Raw genomic sequence first — 25,840 nt, 5'->3', positions numbered from 1 at the left:
TATTTTGTAAATAATGTACGAAACTCCCTCTGTACTTCCCCTCGCTATCCTCTCCCTATCCCCTTTTCTTTCTCGCCGGTCGCAGCTCGGGTCCTTTAGATTTTAGATTGCAGTTGCTGTGGCCGGCAACACTTCTTTCCTTCCTTTTTGATTGTTTAATAAACCACTACCACCACCACCATCAGGTATGTTTTCTTCGGCATGGTTAAGGGGTTAAGGCACGGTCACAGTCAGTGGGCTGCGTGGTTAGGTTCCTTAGCTTATAGTAGATGCACTTATCTGTTGCATTACACTGGTGAAGACGCAGCACATCCAACGTTCGCCTATTGCCTACTGTGAGGTTTTTAGCCCCGCAATGTCGACGGAACTGATCAGCGGACAGTTGCCCGATCTGTTTTGGTCAGATCGGAGGATCGGAGCTGTGCTTGTGTACGGCTTAACCGTGTTAGAAAAATGAAAACAAGCAGCTGCACTTTATATGTTCCCACTTCTCATCAGCAGTGACCTTAGCCAGGAATGTCGGTCGGCGCCTAACTGCCAGCCTGTTTGCTCGCGATGAGTAGGCCTAGCTCAAGTATGCGGGGTTCGGGCCTGCTTTTCGGCTATTACAGAGCGCTCATTCACAAGCTTTAGCATTGTAATATGGCCATTGAGTGTAGTTTTGGCAACAGTGACCTCCAATCGACAACTGCTCACATTACAAAACGCGTGCACATTGAGTGGGAAGTGTCGATGTACGTGACCCTGTCTGGCGAGCAATACTGAGGGCAGCCGGCGGCTGTCGATGCCGCTACTGGGTACCCGGCACAGACAGGGGACACGGCTTTAGGGCTCACACACTAAATACTAAATGGTGTATGTTTATGTTGAAGCACTCACCAGTCATTTGCTGGACAAGCACCAGAAAAATGCAAGGTTAAGCTCGGGAGTCAGTCGCAGTCGCATGCACGTGTGCGCAGCTACAGGGCAGGTGAGACTGAGATGGCGGCGGCTGAGAGGCTCTTGTTTGGTGGGGGCAGTGAAGCGCATTCGAATCGCGTTGGGTTTTGCGATGATGGGAGTGAAGCGGCAGCTGCGCATACTGTTAAGCACTGGCCGTGACCAGGCTGAGCATAGTTTTGCAAAAAGGCTTTACCAGCCGAAAATAATGAAGTTTGACTAACACGCGCATATAATAGCATCTCAAGAAGTACCACTTCATTCAAAAGCTTTCTCTGCTAGGTTTTCCTCTTAGTTTTTTTGGACCAAAAAAGCGACGGGCAATAGCCCAGAAATCAGCAACGCCTCCCTCTTTTGCGGCCCACATGGCGGAAGGAAACGGGACACGTCGCTTTTTGTTAAACAAGGTAACTCTCGTAACATACGAATAATGTGCTTTTTATTGTATGCTTAAATAATACAGCACGAGGTCATGAGGATCACTTAGGTCACATATTATAGTGAAAGCTTCTCAAAGAAAAAAAGAGGATATGTAAATAGTCTTTTTTGATGAAGAATCCACTGTGTGCATGTAAGAGTGCAGCAGATACCGTGAATAGAAGATGACACAGGAATGATATGCCGTTGTGATGGCAGCAGCCAATGGTTGCCAGACCATGCCTCAGTGAGCTCCTGCAAACACTCAGCCGAGATGGTGAACTTCGCCCCGCTGCCCCTACGTGGGCCTTCCTAGGCGCCGCGCGCTGCTAGCCCCACCGCTCTCGCCCGACAGCTGCGGAGGACTGCTTGCTCACTCCATCACCACCGCGCCAGCCAGCATGGAATCTGGAACTATAGCAATGGCTCTGGAGTCTGCTGCTCCGATTTCCCAGATGCTGTTTGCTGCTGCACCTCAGCCTACAGGCTCAGAAATGGAAGATTTTTGCCCCGACCAAAACGACGACTGAACCGTTGTTGGCTCCACCCGCAAGACTCCAACGACGCCAAGATCAAGGTATGAACAACATACGATTACAGTGCAGTTGCCACCCACGTCTCTACCTAACGCGACCAAGCCATATCATCTTCCAGCGATAACGGACACAGCCGAGCTGCCCCTCCACGCTCACAACGACATCTCTCTTCATCTGAAACTTGAACAGCGCCTCATTTTCGTGCGAATGCACTCTGTCCTAACTGCCTAGTCTCTTCAAATCACTTCCATATACTTAAGCAACAAGCCATATCTCTTTAGTATGTACGTGGCGTTGTTGGATTCCTGCAATAGAGTTATTAATGGCGTCGAATCGAGACTATCCACTTAAGAACTGATGCGTGACCTGGAGTCTTACAATGCAGAAATACTTTCTGCCCGAATTATGGGACAGAGACCGTGCTGGTCACCTTTTACTGGTTCTCACGTCCTACACATGCTCTAATTCATATGCGTGGCCTATAGATGCTACACCATCCCAAGACACCACGATGCACCCGCTGTCTTGAATAAGGTCACTGCGTGTTTCAGTCCCCTGCACCACATCCTCATTGTACCAGGTGTACTATGGTGCTTGCTTAGCCAGACCTCCCACACCGCTGCCAGCCATGTGCCTTCAGAGCCGCAGTGACCACACCACCTTTGACGTGAGCTGCCCTGTTCTAAAAGAAAAAGACAAAATATGCACGGCTGCCTCCTACCAACACCATCTCTGAATCCGACAGGACCATCAGTGCAGCGTCCAGTCCTCAACGAAATCTGAACCGCCGGCGGAACCACTGAGAATGGAGCCACAACAGCTGACGCGTCCCATTCTCTTGCTTCGCTGCACGGATCACTCTCAGACATCCAGGCAAGCCCCTACATGAATGTTCTGAAATCCACCCCACCGCCAATCCATTCAACATCATCACCCACAAATCATTAACGCACGACTTCGCAGGAGGGCAACGCATCCATTGTTCTATCATTGATCATGGAGCACCCGACACCTAACCGGTTTCCTGCGCCGCTGCGACAGCAAACCTCGCCTAGTAACGTGCCTGCAACCTCTAAGCCGGGTATGCCATCTCCTTCCCTTGCTACTGTCCTGCCTTTTCCTGAGCCAGCAAAACAAGTAGCTGAGCAGCAGCAGAAAGTCGAACTCCTTTTCGCCAAAATTGTCGCTATGGAAACCTGCGCAAATAACATGTACACACAGCTGAAAAGCCTAACACACGACTCAGGTCTTGAATCCCTAGTCACCAACCTCATCTCCGTCGTTCAGCCTCTTGTCGCCAAGATTGAAACCATGCGTAGTAACTTTCCAGTATAGACAAGGTACAGGCCCAACTACTGAAAGTCAGCACACTGCCTGCAAAGCACATCTGAAAATCCATTCTCTCAGAACAATCTGCGGTAGCCATGTCCGAACATGACACTACACACTAAAGCAAACCTAAAAAATATTGCACTGGAACTGCCGCTATCTCAAGCTTCATCAGTATCGCCTTACACTAATAATATGCTGTGGGGGGCTAGTTGGTGCATGATTTTAAAAAAACAGTGTGCAAAACAGACTACACGGAAGGAAGAAAGGCGAACTTGCAACTATTTATTCACTTGCGATCGAGTGAATATATAGACCAAAAAGAAAGATTCCACATGCGCATGATCGAAAAATTATGAAACACAAAAAAAAATAAATAAAAAGAAGAAAGTGTCATCATAAACATGTGTCTCAGAAAAATGTAGAAAGAGAACATGGCTGAGAACTTGTCCGAAAAAAACTCATTTTTGTATATCACAACTGAGGGAGTACTTATACAATCATTTCCGGATCATTTTATATGATAAGCCTCGACAAGGTCACGGGCTGTGGGGTCTTTGCCCCTGCTCAGGATTTTTGTTACCCTTAGCTTCGCTTCACATGCTTTTTCTTTTTTCCCGCGTGCTATACAATGATGTGGTACGAGAGTACCGTGCCATTCTTGCACTAGCATATCTTTCTCACTTCCTCCTACAGGAGACTCAATACTCCTTGAACATCCCTGGCTACTGAGTATTTCAACTCCTCTTGTTTCCACCTTTAGCAGACGTGATCTCAAATTCGAACAGCTTGAAAGTCCCAACGGCCTTGGAATCCTACCTTGTTGCTGTCACTTATTGCCCCCCAACGTCATCTGCCACTCCCCTTTATCTTCTTAACTTTTACTACCCGCCTACACATCACCAGCACTTTTTTGGCCTCTTCCGTTTTGAGATTTCTCTTACCCACAATCACACTATTCTTATAGGCTGTGACTTCAACTCTCCCAGCACCTACTGGGATACTCACACACACTAAAGGCAGGGCACCTTCTGCACAAACACATGCAATAAAACCACTTTTCTCTTCTCAGTACCCCCGCCGACACGGGCGGGTATCAGGACCCAACTCCCTTCCACCCTTAATCTTTTACTCTCATTCGGCAAACTACACACCACTTGGCAAGTCACTGACAATACATTACTCAGTGATCACTTAGCAATTCTTACCTTTGATCATTCGAGTTCCAAAAGATATACCGTCACTTTTCACACCAATTGGAATGACTTTCGACTCAACCACAAAGCCGACACCCTTCGCCAGCTTACATCGACTGGATCCATTCTCTTTGCAACGTGCAAAAGAAAGCTACAAAAACCAAATACTCCACTGCCCTTATAGTCCTGAGCTTTACGTGGATCTTGCACACTGCCTTTTCTGCTGCCCTGTTGTCGTCCAATCTCCTTTCTACCCCACTCCACTTTGTTCGAATTTTGCCTGTGAATGTTGTAATGCATGCATGACGTCGCTGGGAAAGGGCTGTCATTGACTCGCCAGAGACCGCGGCAAAGAAGGTGTAGTAGTGCCCACTGAGCCGGAGACATCTAGCTCTCTTCCCCCTCCCCCCTCTTCTGTCAAGGCATGGTGGGGAAACAAGCGACAGAAAAGAAAAGAAAAATACACAATAGAGCTGGATCAACTTGGTGGCTCATTTGTGGGCAGAGTGCAGTATTGATCTTTTCTCTTTATGTTTTTCTAATTCGTCTCGATGTATGAGCTGAGGATGTTTTTAACCACTGACATCTTAGGGGCTACATATGGTAGTTAAAAATGTTTTATGGAAAGATGACAGGTGATACTACATCTGTCAGTATCATTGGTTTTCTTTACTCTTGCTGGGCATGCTTTCAGTGTTCTTTCAAGCATACCATGCCATCTAATCTAATCTAATCAAGTGCTTTACTTTACTAAGCTTATCCAGCCATTATGAAGCACCAGCTTGCCCATTTGCCTAAGCTTGTGGCATGCAAGTTTATGTAATTCAAGACTCATAGAGAAACAGTGCGAGATACTGTTTAGGATCGACAGCTGATCAATTCATATAATGATTTATTGCTTTTCATCATTTACAACTTAGCTCTTTTCTTACCATGGACAAACCGCTGGGTTTAGGGGTTTTTTGTTTAATACATTTGTGTTTTAAATTTTAACGCACTACACCAGAATTGGATGAACACACTTTTTAATAATAGTACCGGCAAATTGGTTACAGCGCTCAACTGCTGAACCCAACGGCGCGGGATCAAATTTTGGCTGTGGCGGCCACTTTTCAATGGAGGTGAAAAGCAAGGCACCTATGTGTACTGTGCTGTGTCAGTGCACGTTAAGGAGCCCCTCGCTTTGGGGCATTAAACCCTAGAAACCAAACCAAACTAAACTTTTTAATATTATGAGCTTCTTGGAGTTTTCTATGTCTTATTACATTTTGGGCAAATCATGGGTTTTGGATACAGTTTGACGAAGTTAGCAGAGATTTGTGTGTAACTAAAAAAAAAAAAGATTTAGAGAAGCTCAAGTATGCAAAATGCCTACCTGTTCAGTAGTAAATACTCCTGAAAACATCAAAGTTCCAACTCGAACAGTTTATCATCTACAAAAAAATTGTTCGACTACTGTTCCCAAGGGTGCGGTATCGAATCCCGGCCTCGGCGGCCGCTTTTCGATGGAGGCGAAGAGCAAGATGCCTGTGTGCTTTGCGGTGTCAGTGCACGTTAAAGAACCGCAGGTGGGCGAAATTTCCGGAATTCTTCACTACAGCGTCTCTCATAGCCTGAGTCGTTTGGGACGTTAAACCCCACAAACCAAACCAAACCCTTTAGGCTAAACAGTTAGGCCTACTCTTCTCGGCGCAGGCAGGATCAAATCCTGCTAAAAAAATGTGGAAACTCTGCAAGTGAGACAGATAGCATCAGTAAACATCAGCACCCTTCAAAACAACCATTTAGGCAAGTGAAATGGGCTGAAATAACAAACTAACCGAGAAACCGTCACCGATGCTCCAGACTGGTTCCCTGGGTTTTCTTGCCCAGGTCAATTGATGAGGTCAATTGATGAGGCAGCATCCTCAGAGTCACGGCTACCTAGATTGTCAACAAAGTCAATCATAAATGCAGCTTAATCACAATATTTAGCACTAGGGTGCGCACCACATTGGAAGAAGCAACCATTCCTGATTTTTACATGCAGCTGTTTTCACAAATGGTTCGAAAATAATTGTATGGAATAATGACTACTGCAGAGAAATTACTTTAAGGCAAATGGCCAGCACATTCAAGAACGACATGGAAGTGTTTGAAATTGGTGTTGCATCGGTTGTCAGTGGGCTAACAGTGCTTGATAAGCCTGAGGTGAAGAGATAAAAAGGGAGCGGGAACCCCGCCTCCACAGGCTTACCATGATTTTTCGGACCTCAGTAACTGTATGGTCATTTTTTAACCCAAAGCAAAAAAATACTATTTTTAATCTGGTACAAAATGTAGGCTTTGAAGTTACAGAAGTTTAAGAGCTCGTTTATGAATATGTCGTTTGTGATGCCAAAACAGTTTTCGTTTGTCAAAGCCCGCTTTGGAATGGCGGAATCATTTCTTTTTACTCGAATTGGTAGTATGGCACATTTCTGCAATTTTGCAGCTTTTCTTCCATTGCATAGATGTGGTCATAGTGGTTGTTGGGAGTTTTCTGTGTCGGGAAAAATGTTGTGTGTCTTTTTTTGCTTGGCTGCTGCATAAAATTGCATTTTCAATATCTGTTCTTGATGCCCAAAGAACATCTTTGGAATTCATAATCGTCTGACTCCTAGCTGTAATAAAAGAACTGTTGTATTTCCTGAGATGTAATATATTGTTACGGTGCGCAATATCTAGATGACGACGACGCACTGGTGTGGTGTTGTGAAGAAGACGACGCTCAGGCTAAGCCGGGTTCGTGCTGGTGGTGTGTGCTTCTGAGAGTTACCTGGCGTTAGAAAGGAGAGTGCATGCACATTGCCTTTTTTATAGCAAGATTAATTTGCAAGGTACCTGGAAAAAGAAAAAAGCTACTCGAACACCATGCTGTTTCTAGGATTTACCTCGTGTCATATGCTGTGGACATGTTTCTGCATTTTCAGTTTATTTTGGAGTGAAATCAGGTAATGCTCTTTTGGAATTCGGCTCTTGCAATGCTTGTTTCTTTATTCTATAGTATGCTGAAACTTGAACTCTCAGCCACTGCAGTCTTTAATCTTGAAAGACGCTTCCAATTTTATTTCCAACCCAGAAAGCCACTGTCAAAAGTAAAGCAAGGCTTAGCTCCCCCTGTGCAAATGCTCAACATTGTATGCCTTGCATGTATCTTGCAGGTCAGAGTTGATCAAGACTGGTTTCATTGGTAAAGTTCCAAAAATCACCTTTGTAAAAGATGTGACGTATGGAAGAGTTGCTGAAGTGGAGAGACTTATTGACAAAATATCTGCTGATATTCCCTCCGACTTGGACCTCCCAGAGAGCACGGATGACCAGCTTAATGATAGTGTGAGTAATTTTGCTATGAGAGCTTTGCATATGTTTGATGTTGGTAAACCAGACATGCAAATTTAATGGAAAGTCATGCATGAATTGTGGGTGCATGTTCAAGCTGTTTCACAACAAAGGTCCTTTCTTCTTTTTTTTTTTTTTATTTGTAATGGGCTTTTTCACTGCTGCAGTATTCCAATGAGAGTTTCACAAGGGCAGGATTCTAGTGAAGTACACTCTGTTATGCACATGCTGGCCATCTGTGCTTTAAGCATTGGCAGATTTTGCTTATATATACAGACCTTCTCACTGCAAACAGAGCACTGGAACCTCCTATTTCTACCTACTGGCATTTCATCTGCAGTTCGAGTTCATAGCTTTGGAGAGACGTTAGCCAACTGACAGAAGCCACTCCAGCCTTAGACCAATGGCTATTTACCTATTATTAACCTATATTAACTTAAAGCTATTCATTCAGGAGAAATATGCAACAAATCGAATCTGTATGGTTTAGAAATGAAGAATTTGTAAATGTTTTCAAATTGTCTTCCTTTAGGCATTGTGAACAGCTTTGATGGAGTTTACGGTGAGTCTTAAGAGGAGTTTATAGGAATACATCACAACTGGTGCTGATCACAGTGTGAAAATTGTAGGCTAAACAGTAAATGGTTTGCGATCAGAATAAGCTGCAACTTGTCTGTAAAACAAGCTGGCTTTTCCAGAGCATTCTATCTTGTGTTGTGACATATTTTGTGAACTTTGCTGAGCTAAAGAACTTTTGAGGTCGAAAATGATGCAGGTGTTTCTTATAACCGTTGACCGGTATTGAAGAGTCCAGACTCCTGGTTGTTGGGTTGAGAATGTAAACGAGTAAAGCTCCAGTGTGATAAGCTAACTTAAATTTGAGCGTTGCAGTAAATGCATACCTGCCAACTCTCCAGATTCACCCGAGAGACTCAATTTTTCACTGAACTTTCTGACTGTATGATCACAGTTTTATATCTCCCGATATTTGCCTCTGCCCACTCAAGAATGGTTTTTCCAAATGTAGCACTGTGGAATTAGTAGCTGCAACGTAATTGCCAGCATCACTATGAACTGCCACACTAGCAACATTGGCATCATTGGCTAAGGCGTTAATCAAACCCAGATCAAGGCAACGACTAAGTAGCTATGGCTGGCTGCATGTTTGCTGTTGCAGCTGCTTGTGTGTATGCTTAGGGATAGCTAGGCCGCCTGTGTGTGGTGCCAGTGTTAAGTTATAATTTACTCGTGTGCTTAAAGTCATGGCACTATCAAAACACAAGAAAAGTAATTTTCAGACATTTTTTGTGATCTTATATCTTTGAATTTCCATGCTATGTGACATGGAGAAAAGGGGGACATTTTACATTTTGCACAACGTGTGGATCAGATGTCAGCACGTCCCACAGTGGCGAAGGTGATTTGAAACTGAAACTGGAACTGAATTCCGTTTATTGATGTGCAAAACAACCCTCAGATGTTGCTGCTGGTGAAGGGCCATCAATCTGTGTTATGCTTTGAGCAAAACCTCTCTGAGAGACTTTTGAAGCTAGCAGAGTGTGCTGTCACAACGTCAGTGCAAAATGGCACATTGTACACTGCCTGAAAGTTTGGGCGAACCCTCCACTCCTCCTGTTAGCACATATAAAAAATTTCCCCGGTTTTTCACTTCGCGAGGTTGGTAGGTGTGTGAATGGAGTCTTTGGCTTTATCTTTTATTTTGCATCCTTAATATTTGTTGATTCTATGACAAAAAAATCCTGGTACTATAAGGCAGTCATTGATTTCAGGACACTTCTAAGGATGTTAAGGCAAAATTCTTTAATATAAGCATCTCGCTGGGCATGTAGATATCATTATAGTTTTTATACTGCTTTTTGATCTACTTCAACCTCTGTCCTAATTGATCAAGGCAAGGAGCACAGGTTCTTGACCTGATTGCACTATATTAGCAACATTAACAAGCACAAGGCTCTCCAGAAGTACAGTACACTCCATGACTAACTTGCCGAGACCAAGAAATTTGTTTATTAGAAGTTTGTCTTAGCAGACTTGCTCCTGCAGAATGCCAGGTGTGTCCAGACATATGCTGCATAAAAACCATCGATACAGCCTTCCAGAAGAAGAAGAATTGCAAATAGAGCATTTACTTGATTATTCATGAAGTCAGTTGATAAAGTAGCCTTCCAAAGGGAGGATGATTGGAAATTAAGTATTTACAGTAAAAGCTCGTTAATTCAAATTCCACGGGGCCGCCAGGCCAGTTCGAATTAACCAAAATTCGAACTAATGAAAGTGAGCAAAAATGAAGGCGTTTGATGCCCGGAGGGCACGAAAAACATTTATTTAGCAAAAAAGTCTGTTATCATCTTCTGCTTCTTCTCTTTGAGGGCTACCGTACTCACTCGGTCTTCTAGCATGCGAATGCGACGCAGGGAGTCTTCTTCCCCCTCTGATTATGTCTGTCTCTAAAGCGGTGAAACCATCCTTCGGAGGCGACAAAATCTTCCACATTCAAGCGCAGGGCGAAATCGGCCGCCTTCGCCATGATAATTGGGCCGCTCAGTGGAATGTCAGCGCTTCTCATTTCTTTCACCCACGTGATCACAGCGGTCTCAATTTCCGGATACTTGGCTAACCGAAGCCTTTTTCTGTTGCTGGCGAAATCTTCGGCTTCATAGGCATCCTCGATGGCCTTCCTATTTCGGACGTACGTCGACAACGTGCTTGGTGGAATCCCGTGCTTTTTCGCGATTTCCACTTTGCTGGCCTTCCGTTCATCCACCTCGCGTAAAATAGCCACTTTCTCCTTCACCGTCTTGGCACAGTATTTCCCACGCGAACACATCTCGCGGGCACAAGCTCACAACAAGCGGCGTGCAAAACGAGGGCTCACGAAATGCAACACGAAACCGTGGTCGATAACACTAAAACGTCGTTCCTCGAAGGAGTCGCGGCAGGAAAGACTGTTAAGTACTTGTTCCAGCACCCTAGCGGCGCCCCGATGGTTGTGCTATCTATCGTTCTGCCGTGAAAGCTTCCAACGATGGTTTTTAACAGCGCCGCTTGGCGGCGCGCAGTTCGAATTATGGGTGGCGGCGCCAATTTTTGAGTGAATTAACGAGCTGTTACGCGCATAGACTTCTATGCACTGCGGACCGGACCACGATGACTATTTCGAATTATCCAAAATTTCGAATTAACGAGTTGTGAATTAACGAGCTTTCACTGTATTTCATTATGCATGAAGTCAGTCAATAAGGTAGCTTTCCAGAAGGAGAATAATTGCAAATACAGCGTTTATTGCACTATGCATGAAATGAGCTGAAGATAGGTCGTGAAACCAGCTTTTGATGAAATGGCTGTGATGTGGTTTTCTTTTTTTTTCTCCTGACCCATTTCTCTCGCTGTATCTGACAGTAATCGCTAATTTGTGTTTTTGTTTTTTTTTAAACTATTTCTGCTTTCAATTTTGCTCTGAGCTTGTTTAGGGTAGCAAGCAGTGTAGCTGTCTCTCTCTTTCTTTTCTCGCTCCATGCCCCTTTCGATACACTGCAGGCAATGCGCATAGTACCTATATCTAGACATCTTCGTCACGGTATGTACTGTTTCAGCACTATGTCAATGAGCGGGTGCACTTTGCGCGCATATGCCTTTTATTCTATGGAAAGTGATGAACAGCACGTGACATGCAAGCAATGCATACATCTGACAGATCTATGAGTGACCATTGCAGCCATAGTGGTACCATGCCTTTCCGTGCCGGCAAGAGAGCTTCCCCCCAAGAAATTAAGCTCTTGCAATGTGACTTCCCTGCTATTCTCCGTGATTGGGCACAGAAACCAACTTGGGAGGGTGCTCTTCTTTTGTGCATAAACATATATGTACAGGGTGTGTCCGGAAAGTAATGCAGTTATATTTTTTTTCGGACTCTGATGTCGGTCCTATTGCGCTTGGATTGGTTGGTCTGGGTGAGAGGGGCTTTCAACTTTTCAGTACTACCATCTGGTACTACTTAGCTCATCTGCTCTGAGCTCTGGGAGCATTAGGATCGTTGTTTCTGTTTGCCTACTGATAGTGCCCTTGTCACGACGTAAGATGGCATCTGCAAGCAAACAATGGTATGTGACCAAGTTCTGTAATAAACTTAACAAAAGTCTTGCCGACATCTGCCAAATGATTCAGCAAGACTATGGGAAATTTGATTTGCCATATTCTGATAGCGCGAAGCGCCAAAGATCCAAACGGCACATCTCGGAGTTCCTTCGTCCAAGAAGGCAGTGGTGAGCCAGTCGAAAGTGGGGGAAAAAAGAAAAAAAGAAAAAAAGTGCAAATGGTCTTTTTTGACTCCATGGCTGTGGTTCATAAAGCATTTGTAGCCCAAGGACAGGCAGTCAACGCTGTCTACCACGTGGATGTGCTCGAGAGGCTGAGAAGGATCCACCGAGCGGGAAAGGAGATCGCCAATACCTGGAAATCGCATCACAACAATGCTTCCAGCGACATTTCTCTGCGCTTGCGGGAGTTTCTGGCCAAGCACAGCTTGGAAACGCTGCCCCAGCCCCACCTATAGTCCTGACCTGGCTCCGGCCGACTTTTTTCTGTTCCCGAGAATCAAGAAGGCCCTAGAAGGAGCCCGTTTTGGGAACATCGCAGTGACCCAAACGGTCGTGACAAAGGCTCAACGAGGTTCCCATTGACATCTTCCAGGATGCATACAGTGCATGACAGAGTCTCTGGCAAAATTGTGTAGGTGCCAAAGAGGACTACTTCAAAGAATTTTGAACTTTTGTAACAATATCTTGAATAATGTATTTTCTACCGATAAAATTGTATTACTTTCTGGACACATCCTGTGTGTACACACACATATATATATATATGTAAATATATATATATATATATATATATATATATATATATATATATATATATATATATATGGAAGAGCACTGGACGCGATATTCGGAGGTCGTGGGTTCGACTCCCACCATCGGCGCATTGTTTTTCCTTCCACTTTGCATTTAATGCTCTTTCGAACCCGGTTATATCGAACCCAGATATATCGAATTTTGGTTATATCGAACTCACGGAATATCCCCTTGAAAATCCCATGTAAAATTATAGGAAATCCGCGTCATATATCGAACTCAGTTTCACCGGTCGTTCGATATATCGAACTCCGCACCACGCACTGGAAAGTGTGCCTTCCCCAAAGACGATCGCATCACGCTTGGCCGTTTGCCGCGTGACGTTTTAAAGCCACGCGCGGAAGGAATGAGAGGGGACAGTTCTGGACAGCGCCGCGCCCATTCCCCAAAGGCGCGCGCATCTGCAGTTATTGTTTCCCACGCGCCAACACATGACGTTTGCAAGCCATGTGCGTGGGTGTGCCCATTCTTTTGCCGAGCTATCTCTCTCCTTCAGCACGCGCTATGCATGCGCCAAGCCAGCTCAGCCCGTTTTCAGACAGACGTTGGACGCTTTCTCCAGCGTGTGTTGCGAACCCTCTGTGCGCGGCGGCTGACATGGCTATGGCGCCTGCGGACGTTAAGAAACGGCAGCTCTCTCTGTTTTTCTTTTCTTTTTTGCGAGAGTCATCCTTTCTTATCGTTGTGCTGTACGTGCGACGTAGCGTAAGATATGGAGGCTGCGGACGTTAAGAAGCGGCAGGCTTTTTTTTTTTTTTTTTTTTTTTTTTTGCGGGAGCCGTTTATCTTTGCATGTATGAATCAACGGAAGCACGCGGTCTGCTGCTGCGATCATGACGCCCGCCCCAAGCGCGGCGTGATAAATCGAACCAGGCTTGTGCAATCAAGCCATCACGGGCACTCTGCCAAGCCGCTCCCCGCCACCGGAGGAGCTATAAAAAGATAAACGTGCCCTGCCGTTATTGCTGCGCAGCATCTTGGCACGCTCCCAAGAAATGAGCTGTGGATGCGACGACCGAAACGGGAGTGACGCGCGCCATCCACATGCAAGCGAAAACGCTCACGATTTCTGCCGCAACGACACCGAAACCTTTTATTGAGCTGTCGCGGTGGCTCGAGCGGCAAGGGGGACGCAGTTCCAACAAGTTTGAAATTTTTCGCTCTGTCGCTGCCGCTCGTCGCTGAGATCGCTCAATCGCTTGCATGTGAGCGAGCTGGTCTTAATGCATTTTTTTTTTTTTCAAATTCTCGGGTGAAAAAGTGGAGGGTGGGTTCATTATGCGAGTAGATTGATTACGCGACACATGCGGTATAGTTTTTTTGCATCGTAAGTGCCGTTACAAGCCGATTTTTGTATATCGAATTATCGATATATCGAACTATTTCGCGATCCCCTTCGAGTTCGATATTATCCGGGTTCGACTGTAATCACCATAAGACAAATTCCTGTAAATGTCAACAGTATAAACATTAAAAAAATAATTATAAATAAGTAAAAAAGTTTGCCTTGCACTTGTAGACTGTTTGCTCCTTTAAATGCTTTAATAATGAGCCCCTCATTTCCCTTTCAATTGTCTGCTTAATAGCTTGTGAGGGTCTCGGTTCTGGCAGTCTGGAGGTCACAAAGGTAGCGTAAGAGGGCTGTAAGCCCAGCTGCCGCCCTACCTAATGATCACGTGCTACGTGATGCTCGCGATGTAACAGGATGTTTCACATCCGCCGCTAGGGATTAGAATGGCGCTGGTGCACACTCACAAGTTTAAAACCGGTTAGTGAACATATATACCCAAGCAAGCGGAAGGGGGGACAGCCGTCAATGTAGCTCAGTTGGAAGAGCACTGGGCGCAACATTCGGAGGTCGTGGGTTCGACTCCCACCATGGGCGCGTTGTTTTTCCTTCCGCTTTGCATTTAATGCTATTTATTCTAATAATCACCATAAGACAAATGCCTGTAATTGTCAACAGTATAAACATAAAAAAAAAAAAAAAGACGTTTGCCTTGCACTTGTAGACTGTTCGCTCCATTAAATATATACATATATATATATATATATTGTGAGCCTTCTATGGTCTCGGTCTTGGAGCTATACTCCTGCAGCGCGATGCAACTTCGCGTGAGAAAGTGATTGCCTTCGCCAGTCGGACTATGACTCCAGCTGAGAAAAACTACACCATTACCGAGCAGGAGTGCCTTGCCGTCGTCTGGGCTGTCCAAAAATTTCACCCTTACCTATATGTTCGGCATTTCACAGTTGTGACCGATCACCATGCTCTTTGCTGGTTGTCTTCGCTCAAAAATTTGACAGGCCGACTTGGCCGTTGGATTCTACGCCTGCAAGAATACAATTTCGACGTCACTTATAAATCTGGTCGCCAACACCAAGACGCCGACGCTCTTTCTCGCTGTCCACTTTCGGAATCGGCTTGCTGTTTTTCTTCCCAATGCATTTCCACCTATGACCACAGCCGACCATCTCTTTCCCCGACGTATATCACAACAGTTTCATTTGACGACTCTGAGAACAAACACGCTTTCCGCTCACAGCAATTAGCCGATGTCTACTGCCGACCCATCATCGACCGCCTTATTGGCGCTTCGGACCCACCCAATGCTCGGCTTCGCCGACAACTTTGCAATTTTAAGCTCGAAGATGGCATCCTACTCCGCTTCGTATATTGCCCTGATGGAACTCGCTGGATCTCAGTCGTGCCGCGTGTGCTTCGCCCACGTATACTGGCGGCTCTCCACGATGACGCTACTGCAGGTCACCTTGGTGTTGACAAAACCTACGACCGCGTGAAAAAACAATTCTTTTGGCCTGGCCTATCTTCTTGTGTTGCCAAATACGTCGCATCCTGCCCTCTGTGCCAACGTCGCAAATGGCCGACGTCTTCGCCCGCTGGCCTTCTACAACCTGTTTCCTGTCCCGCCACGCCATTCGACGTAGTCGGCATCGACTTATATGGTCCCCTACCTCTCTCCGATGGGGGTAACCATTGGGTTATAACAGCTGTCGACCACCTTACACGCTACGCTGAGACAGCACCTGTACCGACCGGTTCCGCTCAAGAAGTAGCAAATTTTTTTTTGCGATCAATTATATTGCGTCATGGCGCTCCTCGGGTGCTCCTAAGTGACCGCGGGACGGCCTTCTTATCGGCAGTCGTTGCCGAAGTTAATTCACGTGTCATCCACCCTTCATAAGACAACCTCAAGCTACCATCCCCAGACTAACTGGCTGACTGAGCGATTTCACCGCACCTTATCGGATATGATCTCCATGTACATCACACCGGATCATCGAAATTGGGACACTATTCTGCCATTCGTCACTTTCGCCTATAACACAGCGGACTACCGGTTATTCTCCATTTTTCCTCGTTTATGGCCGTCCTCCCACTACAATTCTCGACGCTTCCTTCTTCCCTACGCCCGACTACTCGACATCAGTACCTACCCAGTTCTTATCTCGTGTGGCCAGATGCCATCATCTTGCCCGCCTAAACACAGCAGCGTGCCAGGAAGACCGCAAGAGTCGCTACGATTCTACGCATCGCGTGATCTCTTATCGTCCCGGTGACGAAGTACTGCTTTATACACCACTGCGCACCCCTGGCCTTAGTGACAAATTCCACCACCGCTACCTTGGTCCCTACGAGATCATCAGCCAAACTTCTCCAGTTAACTACAAAGTCACGCCTGTTGATCCCCCAGCCGATCGACGCCACCGTGGAACTAAAATTGTTCATGTTTCTCGCTTGAAACCGTTTGTGCGCCGCGGTACATCGGTTAATTAGGAGCGGCCAGGCTGGCCGCTTCCGACCCCCTGGGCAGATTGTGCGAGCCTTCTGTGGACCTTCTTTCATTTGTACATGCCATGATCTTCTTTCATTTGTACATACCATCATCATCGTCCCGCGGCGCCGGCGCGCGCCTGGGTTCGTGATCGGATTAAAACGCTAGACAAGGCTTCGCTGTCCTTGCCGTCATGACCTTGCCGTCTCGACCTAGCCTTCTTTTATATATATATATCGCTTGACAGTACTGCACAGACGCCCTATGAGGGCCATGTGAGGTTGCCATCGTTTCGCTGTTACGACAAAATTAAGCGATGGGTACACAAAACATTGGGTCTAAGGGAAATCAACCAAGGGGATCTTCATCGTTCATCTTGTCTGACAATTTACCTTAACTGGGGAGTGCACTGTATTTAAAATTTTGCTGAAAACGAAGTTGGTCTGTCTTTTCTAAAATAAGCGCTACTTAATCTTCAGAATTCCCAACAATAGTCATTATACTGTGCTACATAGCACCATCCTCCTTTGTATGCCACACTGTCAGTGCAGTATCCGTTTGCATGATGCTGTGCTGTGGTACACATAGTGTTTCACTGCATTGCATTGTAGCTGTGAGCCCTTAGCTCCTGTGTTGCCCCTCTGCATTCCCTCTTGCCATATGGCACCATAGCTAATGCTTATTGCTGCTGCACTGCACAACATCTGCCAAATCTGTTGCCATCTCTGCTGCGCCTCTGCGGTGCAGTTTATCCCTTTCATCGTTGCTGCACTGCACCTCCGGCTTTGCCGTACTGCTACCCCCTCCTACCCTTATAATTTGGTAGACGTCTGCATCAAAGTCATGGGTCCGGGGTTTCCTCCCATTAACAGTTGTTGTGAAAAAGGAAGGTAGCACTTTCACAGTGCCTCCCTTTTCTGTAGAAACCATGTAAAAAAGTGAGCAAGATGCTGATGCCATCACCTGTACATTTTTTATGGCTAGCATCTACTCTCTCTCTCCCAAAGAAGTTGGTCTGTACTTCTGAAAAGCATGTAGTTGGAGTAAGCCGGGATTTTTAGCATAATCGTTATAGTGGATCCTGAGATGTGCATGGATTGCCTGGCTTACTGCACAGACACTCCATGCTTTTTTTAGGCCTGCTGATTGTGCATTGGCCAGTCTTTCTAGTGGTTTATTGGGGACAAAAGTATGCAGGAAGCATTTGCAGCAGTTGAAGCCAAAATCTGTGTTACGAACAGGGACTTGGATTACTCTGATGAAGCAGGTCAGACAGTGCGATAGTTCTAGTGAAATTAGGTGGTGATTGACAGACATGGTGCCTGGGCGCCCATATGCTTTTCTATTGTCCTGAGGACTTTTGGCCCCAACGGTATGCCAGGCTGAAGGTGTTCTTGTTGCTGGGTCTGCTTTTAAGCCATCTAGAGGGCACTTCTCCCTCTTTCCTAGAGCATCAGAGGTGTCGTAAACACCCACTGCAAGCCTTGGAAGCAAACCCTGTGACCTGAAGACTCTTGAGCAAAGCTGTATAGGTTTTTCACAGGGCATTAGGATCCTGTGATTGGTGCTTTGAATATAAAACATGTCACTTGTCCTCTGGTTTGTAGACCAGCCATGTTTATAGGTGGCTATTGGGTTAGTTTGCTTATTGTAGTAGTAGTAGTATAAGACTTGGCCAAAAATTACAGGCCAGGCATGTCGACGGCCTAGGTGACTAGCCAAAGCTGCTCATCTTTCTCTTCAGCACCAAGCCAGTTGAGCCAGGTGATGATGGAAGAGGAAGATCTTTCTGGCCCAAAACATTATTGTCCTGTGCAGGGATATTGCCATTCACATTGTTAGTATACATGGATCGTGAACAGCTACCCAAAGTGTTTACCTCGCTGCAGCAGGCTGTCAAGGCATTTGAAGAAGCTCTACTGTTGAAACTGGTTAGAGCCTAGTGTAACACCTTCAGTATCTCGCGATTGCCTTTAACGTACAGGCACCTGCCTGCATGTTGCTGTTGTAGGTCCAGTGACCAAGCATAACGAAGTAGTAGTGGGACAGCAGTAAGTTGACCAGTGGGCAGCAGTGGGTGCTAATTCAATAGGTATTTCTTTGACTTAGTTTTCATTCTTATGTGTTGTGTAAGACCATACGCATAGTGGTTTTAGGCTTGTAATATCCATTTCTGAGGTTTCGCTTCACTCTTTGCAGGGAAATGCTCCAGAGAATGCTAGCACAAGTGCAGGAGATGGTGTTTTTTCGATGCCATATGTTCCACCTGACATGAAGACTAACATTTATGGACTAGATCGTGCTGCCATTATGAGGCAAGTTCTGCTCAAGACTAAGGGAGTTGGCAGAACTTCTTCGGAAGGACCAACTTTCTTAAAGCCTGGTACAGAGAACTCGGAAGAGGCACAAGCCAGAATGTTGAGCCTTGCAGAATATGTGCACCAACGGAAGCTCAAAAGTCGCTTGCAGATAAAGGCTGAGAGGGATGCGCAGAGAAGCCTGAACAACGTTCAGGTGAAACAATATGAAAAATATCTGCCAGCCAATGCAACTGACCTAGAAATGGACACTGGCTATGAGGCAGACATGGATGAGGAAGTGGAAGACCTGTCTGATGTATCATTTTTGGATGAAAAAGAACAGTGAATAAGAAGTGTCTTTTTGTGCTTTCCGATTGTCTTTTCGCCTTGGTTTTGCAGCCTCTACAGCCTCTAAGGTTGCTTATGCTGTTTATGATTACATTATATGGCTGAAGAAGTATAGTATAGATCCTTGAAAAAATATTGGATCGCTCAGTTGGTTTGGCATTCGGCTGCTAGCTTCAATGTCGCAAGTTCAGTTCAGAGCATGGTGCTTGTAGAGTCAGACTTGGATGTGATAAATGTGAAAGAGGTCGCAGACTAGTTCGATCTAGCGATAATGCCGGTACTGGTCACAACCTAAATCCTCCTCATGCGGTAAAGCCCACTTGTTGCCCCAATTTCTTTGGAGTGCTTGTTCAAAGCCCACAGACAGGAGCATGCTTGTTTTTCGAGCCAGTCACTGAGAGAAGCCGAGCACAGTACCAGGCAATGACTCATACCCATTTGATAAAAAGAAAAAGTAACCAGCCAGCTGCAAGAGTCACTGTACACTTCTTGAAGCTGAGTCATCAACGCACTGCTTGCTAGGCTAGCCTAATTTGCTTTGGAGCCATAGCAGACTACGCATCAGAACAAAGCACTGCCTACAGTAAGCCGATTCTGCTCCTGGTACACGTTAAACAATACTGTCACAGTTAAAAGTAAGTTACACATTGTCTTAAGCTCTGAAGGAGGCCATGCAAGATCAACTGCATGTCTTCAGGCAATTAGGCTGGCTTCATCACATGTCAGCTGATGCACTGAACATTGGCTTTCCCGCGTGACAGTGGTGTCACGCAGAAAATAGGCATGCAGACTAATGGCTGTCCACAACTACACCCCATGCTTGTCCAGTCATGAGGCTTTACAGCAGTAGCACTGCCAACATGCGTCGAAGGCAGTGCAGCCAGCTTGTCTCCTGGCGCAAAATGGGGTTGCAGGTAAGAAGTTAGGAGTAGCACCACTTGCAGGGCCACAGTCCAATACAAATCTTGAACAGTCCACAGAACAGAAGTTCAATAAACACGGAACAAAACTGCTGAACTTCCGTATGCAGTTTTCAAGGGGGTGTTCTGAGAGTTCAGTGTATCAGGTTCGGGATATGTAGTTTCAACTATTTCAAGGGAGGCAAGATGCAAAAAAGCTCGCATGTTGTACAATGCTGGCACAAGTTAAAGAACCCCAGATGGTCTAAAATAATCTGGAGCGCCCACTGTGGCATTCCATAGCCAGTGTATCGCTTTGATATGTTAAATGCCACAATTTACAGTTTAGATCTATGAAAACACAATTCTGCCTTTTGTTTTCATAATAGAGCAAGGATTGTAAATCTATTTTTCGCTCTTGGGGAAACCCAACTGCTATGGAAAGGGGCAAGCTTATGTCTTTGCTTATGCCTCTTTCTGCTTAACATGCGTGCAAAAGGCAGCATGCAGACACATCCCCTCAAAGCACACCCAAAAGCAACAACTACTAGCCATATTGTAAAACATTGTATTGCTAGCAACTGCAGTGCAGTTACTCAAAATAAGAAGGAACGGTGATAGTTTTATGCATAGAAGTAGATTCTTGGAGAGCTCAAAAAGCAGTCCAGGAACCCATATTAAGAGCCACTGCCTGAGGGTCAAAGAAGTGTATTAAAAATAAATCATAATTTATTCTGTTTTCAAACTTGTTTTCATGCCAAAATTTGCTATTTCACTTACAACAGTTGTTAAGTGTCGAAGAAAACTTGCTGATTGATTTGTCACCAGCAGGGCAGTAGGCTTACACAAGTCTGCACTGGTGTGTTTCTTCCTTTATTTTTAATTGCATTTAAGTGCGGGACAACTGTGCGAGTAGTTTGGAGGAAGATTAACAATTTTTTTGGCTTGGCTATCTACGAGCAACTGGAAAGTGAAAAAATAGTGGCCCTCATTAACAATCAAATAAGGGCTGTCTTAGGGCCTCTCAGCTTTCTGGCATCAATAGTTGTTGGACTTACCATACGGGAATGGTACGGGAAGCAGTACCATTTACCAGGGCTGTAAAATCAATGACCTGTGGCTTTCAGTTGTTTTTGCAGCTGTCTCGAGATGAAGCGTTATGGCGCATTTTTTGGATGGACGTTGAACACACTTCCACTGCGTGGAATAAGTGTTTCCACATAGGTATTTTGTTTGAAATTGTTGCTATTTTAATAGTTCTATGGTATACAATCTCATTACCTTGGCAAGGAGCAAATGCCCTTGCAGTGATCACTTTTAGTGTAGCAATGAAAGCAAATTTTCAGTGCATTCTTCTGATGAATGCATTAGCAGTAATATAGTCACCAAAAATGAACTCTTGCTCAAAAAAGGCTCGCAAATTGGACCCACCCTTCATTTAAAAGAAACTGGGTTACATACTTTAAATGTCAGCATAAATTTCCAAGTATAACTTTCCTCAAAAAGCTCACAAACTCGCATTACTGCCTTACATTAACACGCTAAAAAAAAAACTTCCAAATCGCTCAACATATTAAAAGTCTAGCTCTCACGTAAATGCTGGGGCTTGTCCGATAGGAAATGCCTCTTGCATATTTATATGGTTCAATTTAGTGCCCTTGCCTAGATTATGGGCACATTGTATATGGATCTGCAAGGCCATCGTATCGAACATTGTATATGGATCTGCAAGGCCATCGTATCCAAATCGGCTGGATCCAGTTCATAACCTTGGTTTGCGTCTCTCAGTTGTTGCCTACAGAACCTCTCCAATAAACGGTTTATATGTGGAAACACATGAGGCTCTGCCCCTCGCCCCCCCCCTCCCCCCTCTTGAGGACAGATCATAATTACATGCTCATAATGTTTTAAAAATATGGTCCCTATCAAAACTCTGTCACTGTATAGTGGGCCCCCAAAATACTGTTGCATAATAATAACCCCGACCAATCACATCTTCGTTGCTTCGTTTTGAGGATAAATGCCTAGAACTGGGAACACTAAATGCACTTCTTGATATTGCTTCAAGTCCTGATGTGCTGCCACCATGGTACGGTCCCACGGACCCACTGCATGTGACTTCACATTGACTCCCTTTCGCAAAAAACAATCACATGAATACACACTGCAAAAATACCCGACACAAAGATTAGGGGGACACACTATGGGCTGCTTCTGCATTGAGAAATTGACGTATATGTGCAGTTTGCACGAGAACGCTGTGGCACCATCTGTCTTGGCAACGACGTCAGGTCTTGGAGTTCTGCTGGCTGCCATATGTCAGCACTGGATGTTCTTGCTGGCGCATTTTTGAAACCTCCATCTCAAACTAGGGTACTGTGATGGCTTTTTGGCACACGCTCTTGCATAAAATGCAGGTTACACAGATCTATACACAGAAGATTCAAAACAACAGTGGAGATCAGAAGTTCAATAGTACAAGAAAAGTATAAAAATTGGCACAGCTACCTAAGTGTGCTGGGCATTACATAACAAAGTAATAAATGAGATGATCAAGAGCAGTGTCATCCTTCCCTCCTTCATCCTTTTTCAGCACTCTTTGCCAAAGTTTGGGCACCAGTTAAGACAATACGCTCAATGGAAACATAGCAAAAGGGCGGGACAAAAGACGTCCTGTCCTCGCCTTTCTTTCTTCTCTCTACACTTCCGGTGAGCACTGCAAAAAAGGCTATCTGCCTGCATAGGCAAGAGCACAAGCTTTTAACAGTAACTACAAGTACAAGAAGGTATCTGGTTTGGTTTGTGGGGTTTAACGTCCCAAAGTGGCTAAGGCTATGAGAGACGCTGTAGTGGAGGACTCAGGAAATTGGGACCACCTGGGGTTCTTTAACGTGCACTGACATCGCACAGCACGCGGACGCCACTTCGTTTCGCCTCCACCGAAACGCAGCCGCCGAGGTCAGGTTCGAATCCGGGTACTCCGGCACAGTTGTCGGGCGTCTTACCACTGCACCACCCCGGCGGGGCAAGAGGGTATTTAAACTACCTGTTGAATTGCTTTTAAGCTAGGCAAAGATGCCAAGGTAATGGCTGCACGAATTGTACAAGGTTAGTTTCCGAAAGTTCCAAGTAATGGCACCGACAGTTCTGATAAAAACGAGCAGTCGTGGATAAGTAGGGATATGGGCATGCCTCTTTGTTAAATGTAGGCATCAAACTTTTCCCTGCTTTTAAACAGAAAGCACCACTGAGCATCTAAACTTAGTTCTACTCTCAAAATAGTTGAAACAAGCAAATAAAAAGCTAAGTTGCAGGTCTTTGCACTAATGAAAAATTATTGTTTTTGTTGAAGTGTTGGATATTCTTTTATAAATATTGTTTAATTTTAAAAAATGCACTTGTTTTCAACAGAATGAGAAGAGCAGTTCAATTCTGCATCACTTTTACAAGAAATGAGTAATGGTGTGAAAGTTGCCGTTAGAGAAAAAAAAAAACCAATTGCTTCTAAAATTACATGCGTCACAAATTATCACTGACTAGTTTAGAAATGCTGCTTGAAATAGCAGCTAAACTTATTACCCAAGAGGCTGAAAGGTCGTCTTCATTTTGTTGTCATTTCTTTACAATATTTTTGAATGCATGATTCTTGCAGATAATTCACCACATGACCAACTGATCCTTTCATTTTTCCTCTCTTTCAACTTAAATAAACATTAAATCAGTACAAAGCATTTACATTAACAAGCTATTTTTTGAGAAGCTTATTTATTTTACATCATTTACTTAATGAAAATCTCAATTAGGCCTTCAAGGGACCAGAAAAAATGTTCGCATTAAATGAAAGTTCGATTTATCGAATGGGCGTGAAAAAACTGCCAAAAGTTTCATCTAATGAAGACCTGTATAATGATTGCCTGCATTTGAGATGAAACTCAAATGAGAAGGACTGTTTTCCCCGATTTCTTCAAGTGCTTTGCTTCGCGCACACTGTCGGGTGCGTTGAAAGAGTGCTTCAAAATCGTAACTTCAGCTCCCCTTTTTGCAGCATAACACTGTAGCAGTGGTGCCTTTTCGCAAAACAGCCTCGTTACGTCTTCAGGACGCTTCACCGCATAGTTCACACGGCGAACCATCGTGGTGAAGCACGCTGTGCGGTGAAACTGCTTGTGGCCAGCATGTTAGTCTCAGCATACTGAAAGCAGCATATGCACGGATGAACATGAGGGATATATGCATAGATATTAGAGCATAGCGACACCACAATAACAGTGACGCCCCAAAGAGCGTTCAAAACGCCACGACTGGCCTATGCGTGCGCCCGATCGCTGCCGTGAATTGAAGTGAATTAAGTTAAAGAAAGTGAAATCGAAACTATGCGACTGAGCTATATTTCGAAAATGGGGAGCAGAGTTTTAGAATAGGGGGACCCTGTTGGGTAGGGGAATAGGCTAATAGCAGTGCGAGAGTACGCATGATCAGAGTATTTGCCGCATCCCTCATCCAATTATCACAGCATTCTGCGCATGCGCATTGTCGCCTCGCTATTACCCTATTCCCGTAACCGGTTGGGTCCCCGTATTCTAAATTTAAGCTGCCATAGCGCACACGCTAGTAGCTAATACCATAGCAGCCATCACTGTTCCATGCAATTCAGGTTTGGAAGGTCTGTTTCGGTGATTGCGTGGTCTGCGCGGGTTGTAACGCGATGAAATCCCTCTTTTGAATTGAGCGAAGCGAAGCCGCCCACTGTTTGAAACAATGAGCCTCGATGCCTTGTACTTACATGATGTCAATCGGGACCACACACCTAGTTAAATTATTTTAATCCCTTGATTTGGGCCTCTGTTATCTCACACACACTGATTAGCATACAGCCGCAAGCTGCACTATGTGAAAGACTACTTGAAAGAATTGCTTTAAACAAGTCAAATGAACATACCCACACAGCTGGGAAGTAGCTATTTTATTCAGGATCCAAGGATGCTGGAGGGTTCAGTTACCTCACCCTTTCAAGTCAAAAAGCTGCCCAAGTTGGCAGCTCCTGCCATCTCAGTTATGTCAAGTGGTGATATCACACAACCCACTGACTGGTCAGCACTCGGCTATGTTTTTTGGAGCTTAATCATTAGTTTTCTTGTTCTGCGTGTGCAGCTCAGTGTCCAATATAGGACACTGTTAAACTCTTTTTAAAAGGGTCAATGATGTGCATTGAAATTGCATTTTTGCTTAATTGCCATATGGCTACCATGTCCAGTGCTCGACCCTGCAACGTGCTCAGCAACAGAATGCCTTAGTCATTACATCACTGTAGGAGTAATATGAAGCAAAATGCATGTCTCTATAACTAAAGATGACCCTTTTTTTAATTATGAAATATTAGCTGTGGTTTTCTGTTTTGTTAACATATGCATGTACACATTTTGCATACACTGGGACAAGAGAACAAAGTGGAACTTAGCGATTGGTGGCTGTTATTTGGTATAAGCTTTCCAGAGTAGAATTTGACTGGAAGGCACGCATGTATGAGCTTAATGTTTACGTTCTGTCAAAAACTCTTCACTGAACAAGTTGCACTGGCTACTGCAATTTAAACACCTTTTTGGAACAGCTTGAAAATATGGACTGGCTCACTTTAGCCTTCAGATTCATTACGTAGATACAGTTACACAAAAACGTCTTTTGAGTATGGCTTACTGACCAGCACCATAATCATCCTAAAGATTTACTACCTCTAAGTGATTACTTCTAGCAGAAATAAATGCTCACAACCTGTTCCACAAACCTTTCA

The 25,840-nt window shown here is 44.9% G+C and overlaps 1 protein-coding gene across 1 annotated transcript in view; it reads left to right on the top strand.

Moving 5' to 3' along the window:
- LOC146202709 (uncharacterized) overlaps window positions 1–19,174 on the top strand; it is a 36,195-nt gene extending 17,021 nt beyond the window's left edge. Inside the window, exons 5-6 of the mRNA XM_084588259.1 lie at window positions 7,600–7,771; window positions 18,705–19,174. Coding sequence (XP_084444385.1) covers window positions 7,600–7,771; window positions 18,705–19,151 — 619 coding nt within the window. The 3' untranslated portion in view covers window positions 19,152–19,174. The remainder of the gene's footprint in view (window positions 1–7,599; window positions 7,772–18,704) is intronic.
- Window positions 19,175–25,840: the final 6,666 nt, after the last annotated feature.

This window comes from Amblyomma maculatum, chromosome 1, assembly GCF_055883805.1.
Source record: "Amblyomma maculatum isolate TAMU_Amacu chromosome 1, ASM5588380v1, whole genome shotgun sequence".
NCBI classification, from domain to species: domain Eukaryota; kingdom Metazoa; phylum Arthropoda; class Arachnida; order Ixodida; family Ixodidae; genus Amblyomma; species Amblyomma maculatum.
This window is presented reverse-complemented; position numbering and strand designations above follow the sequence as displayed.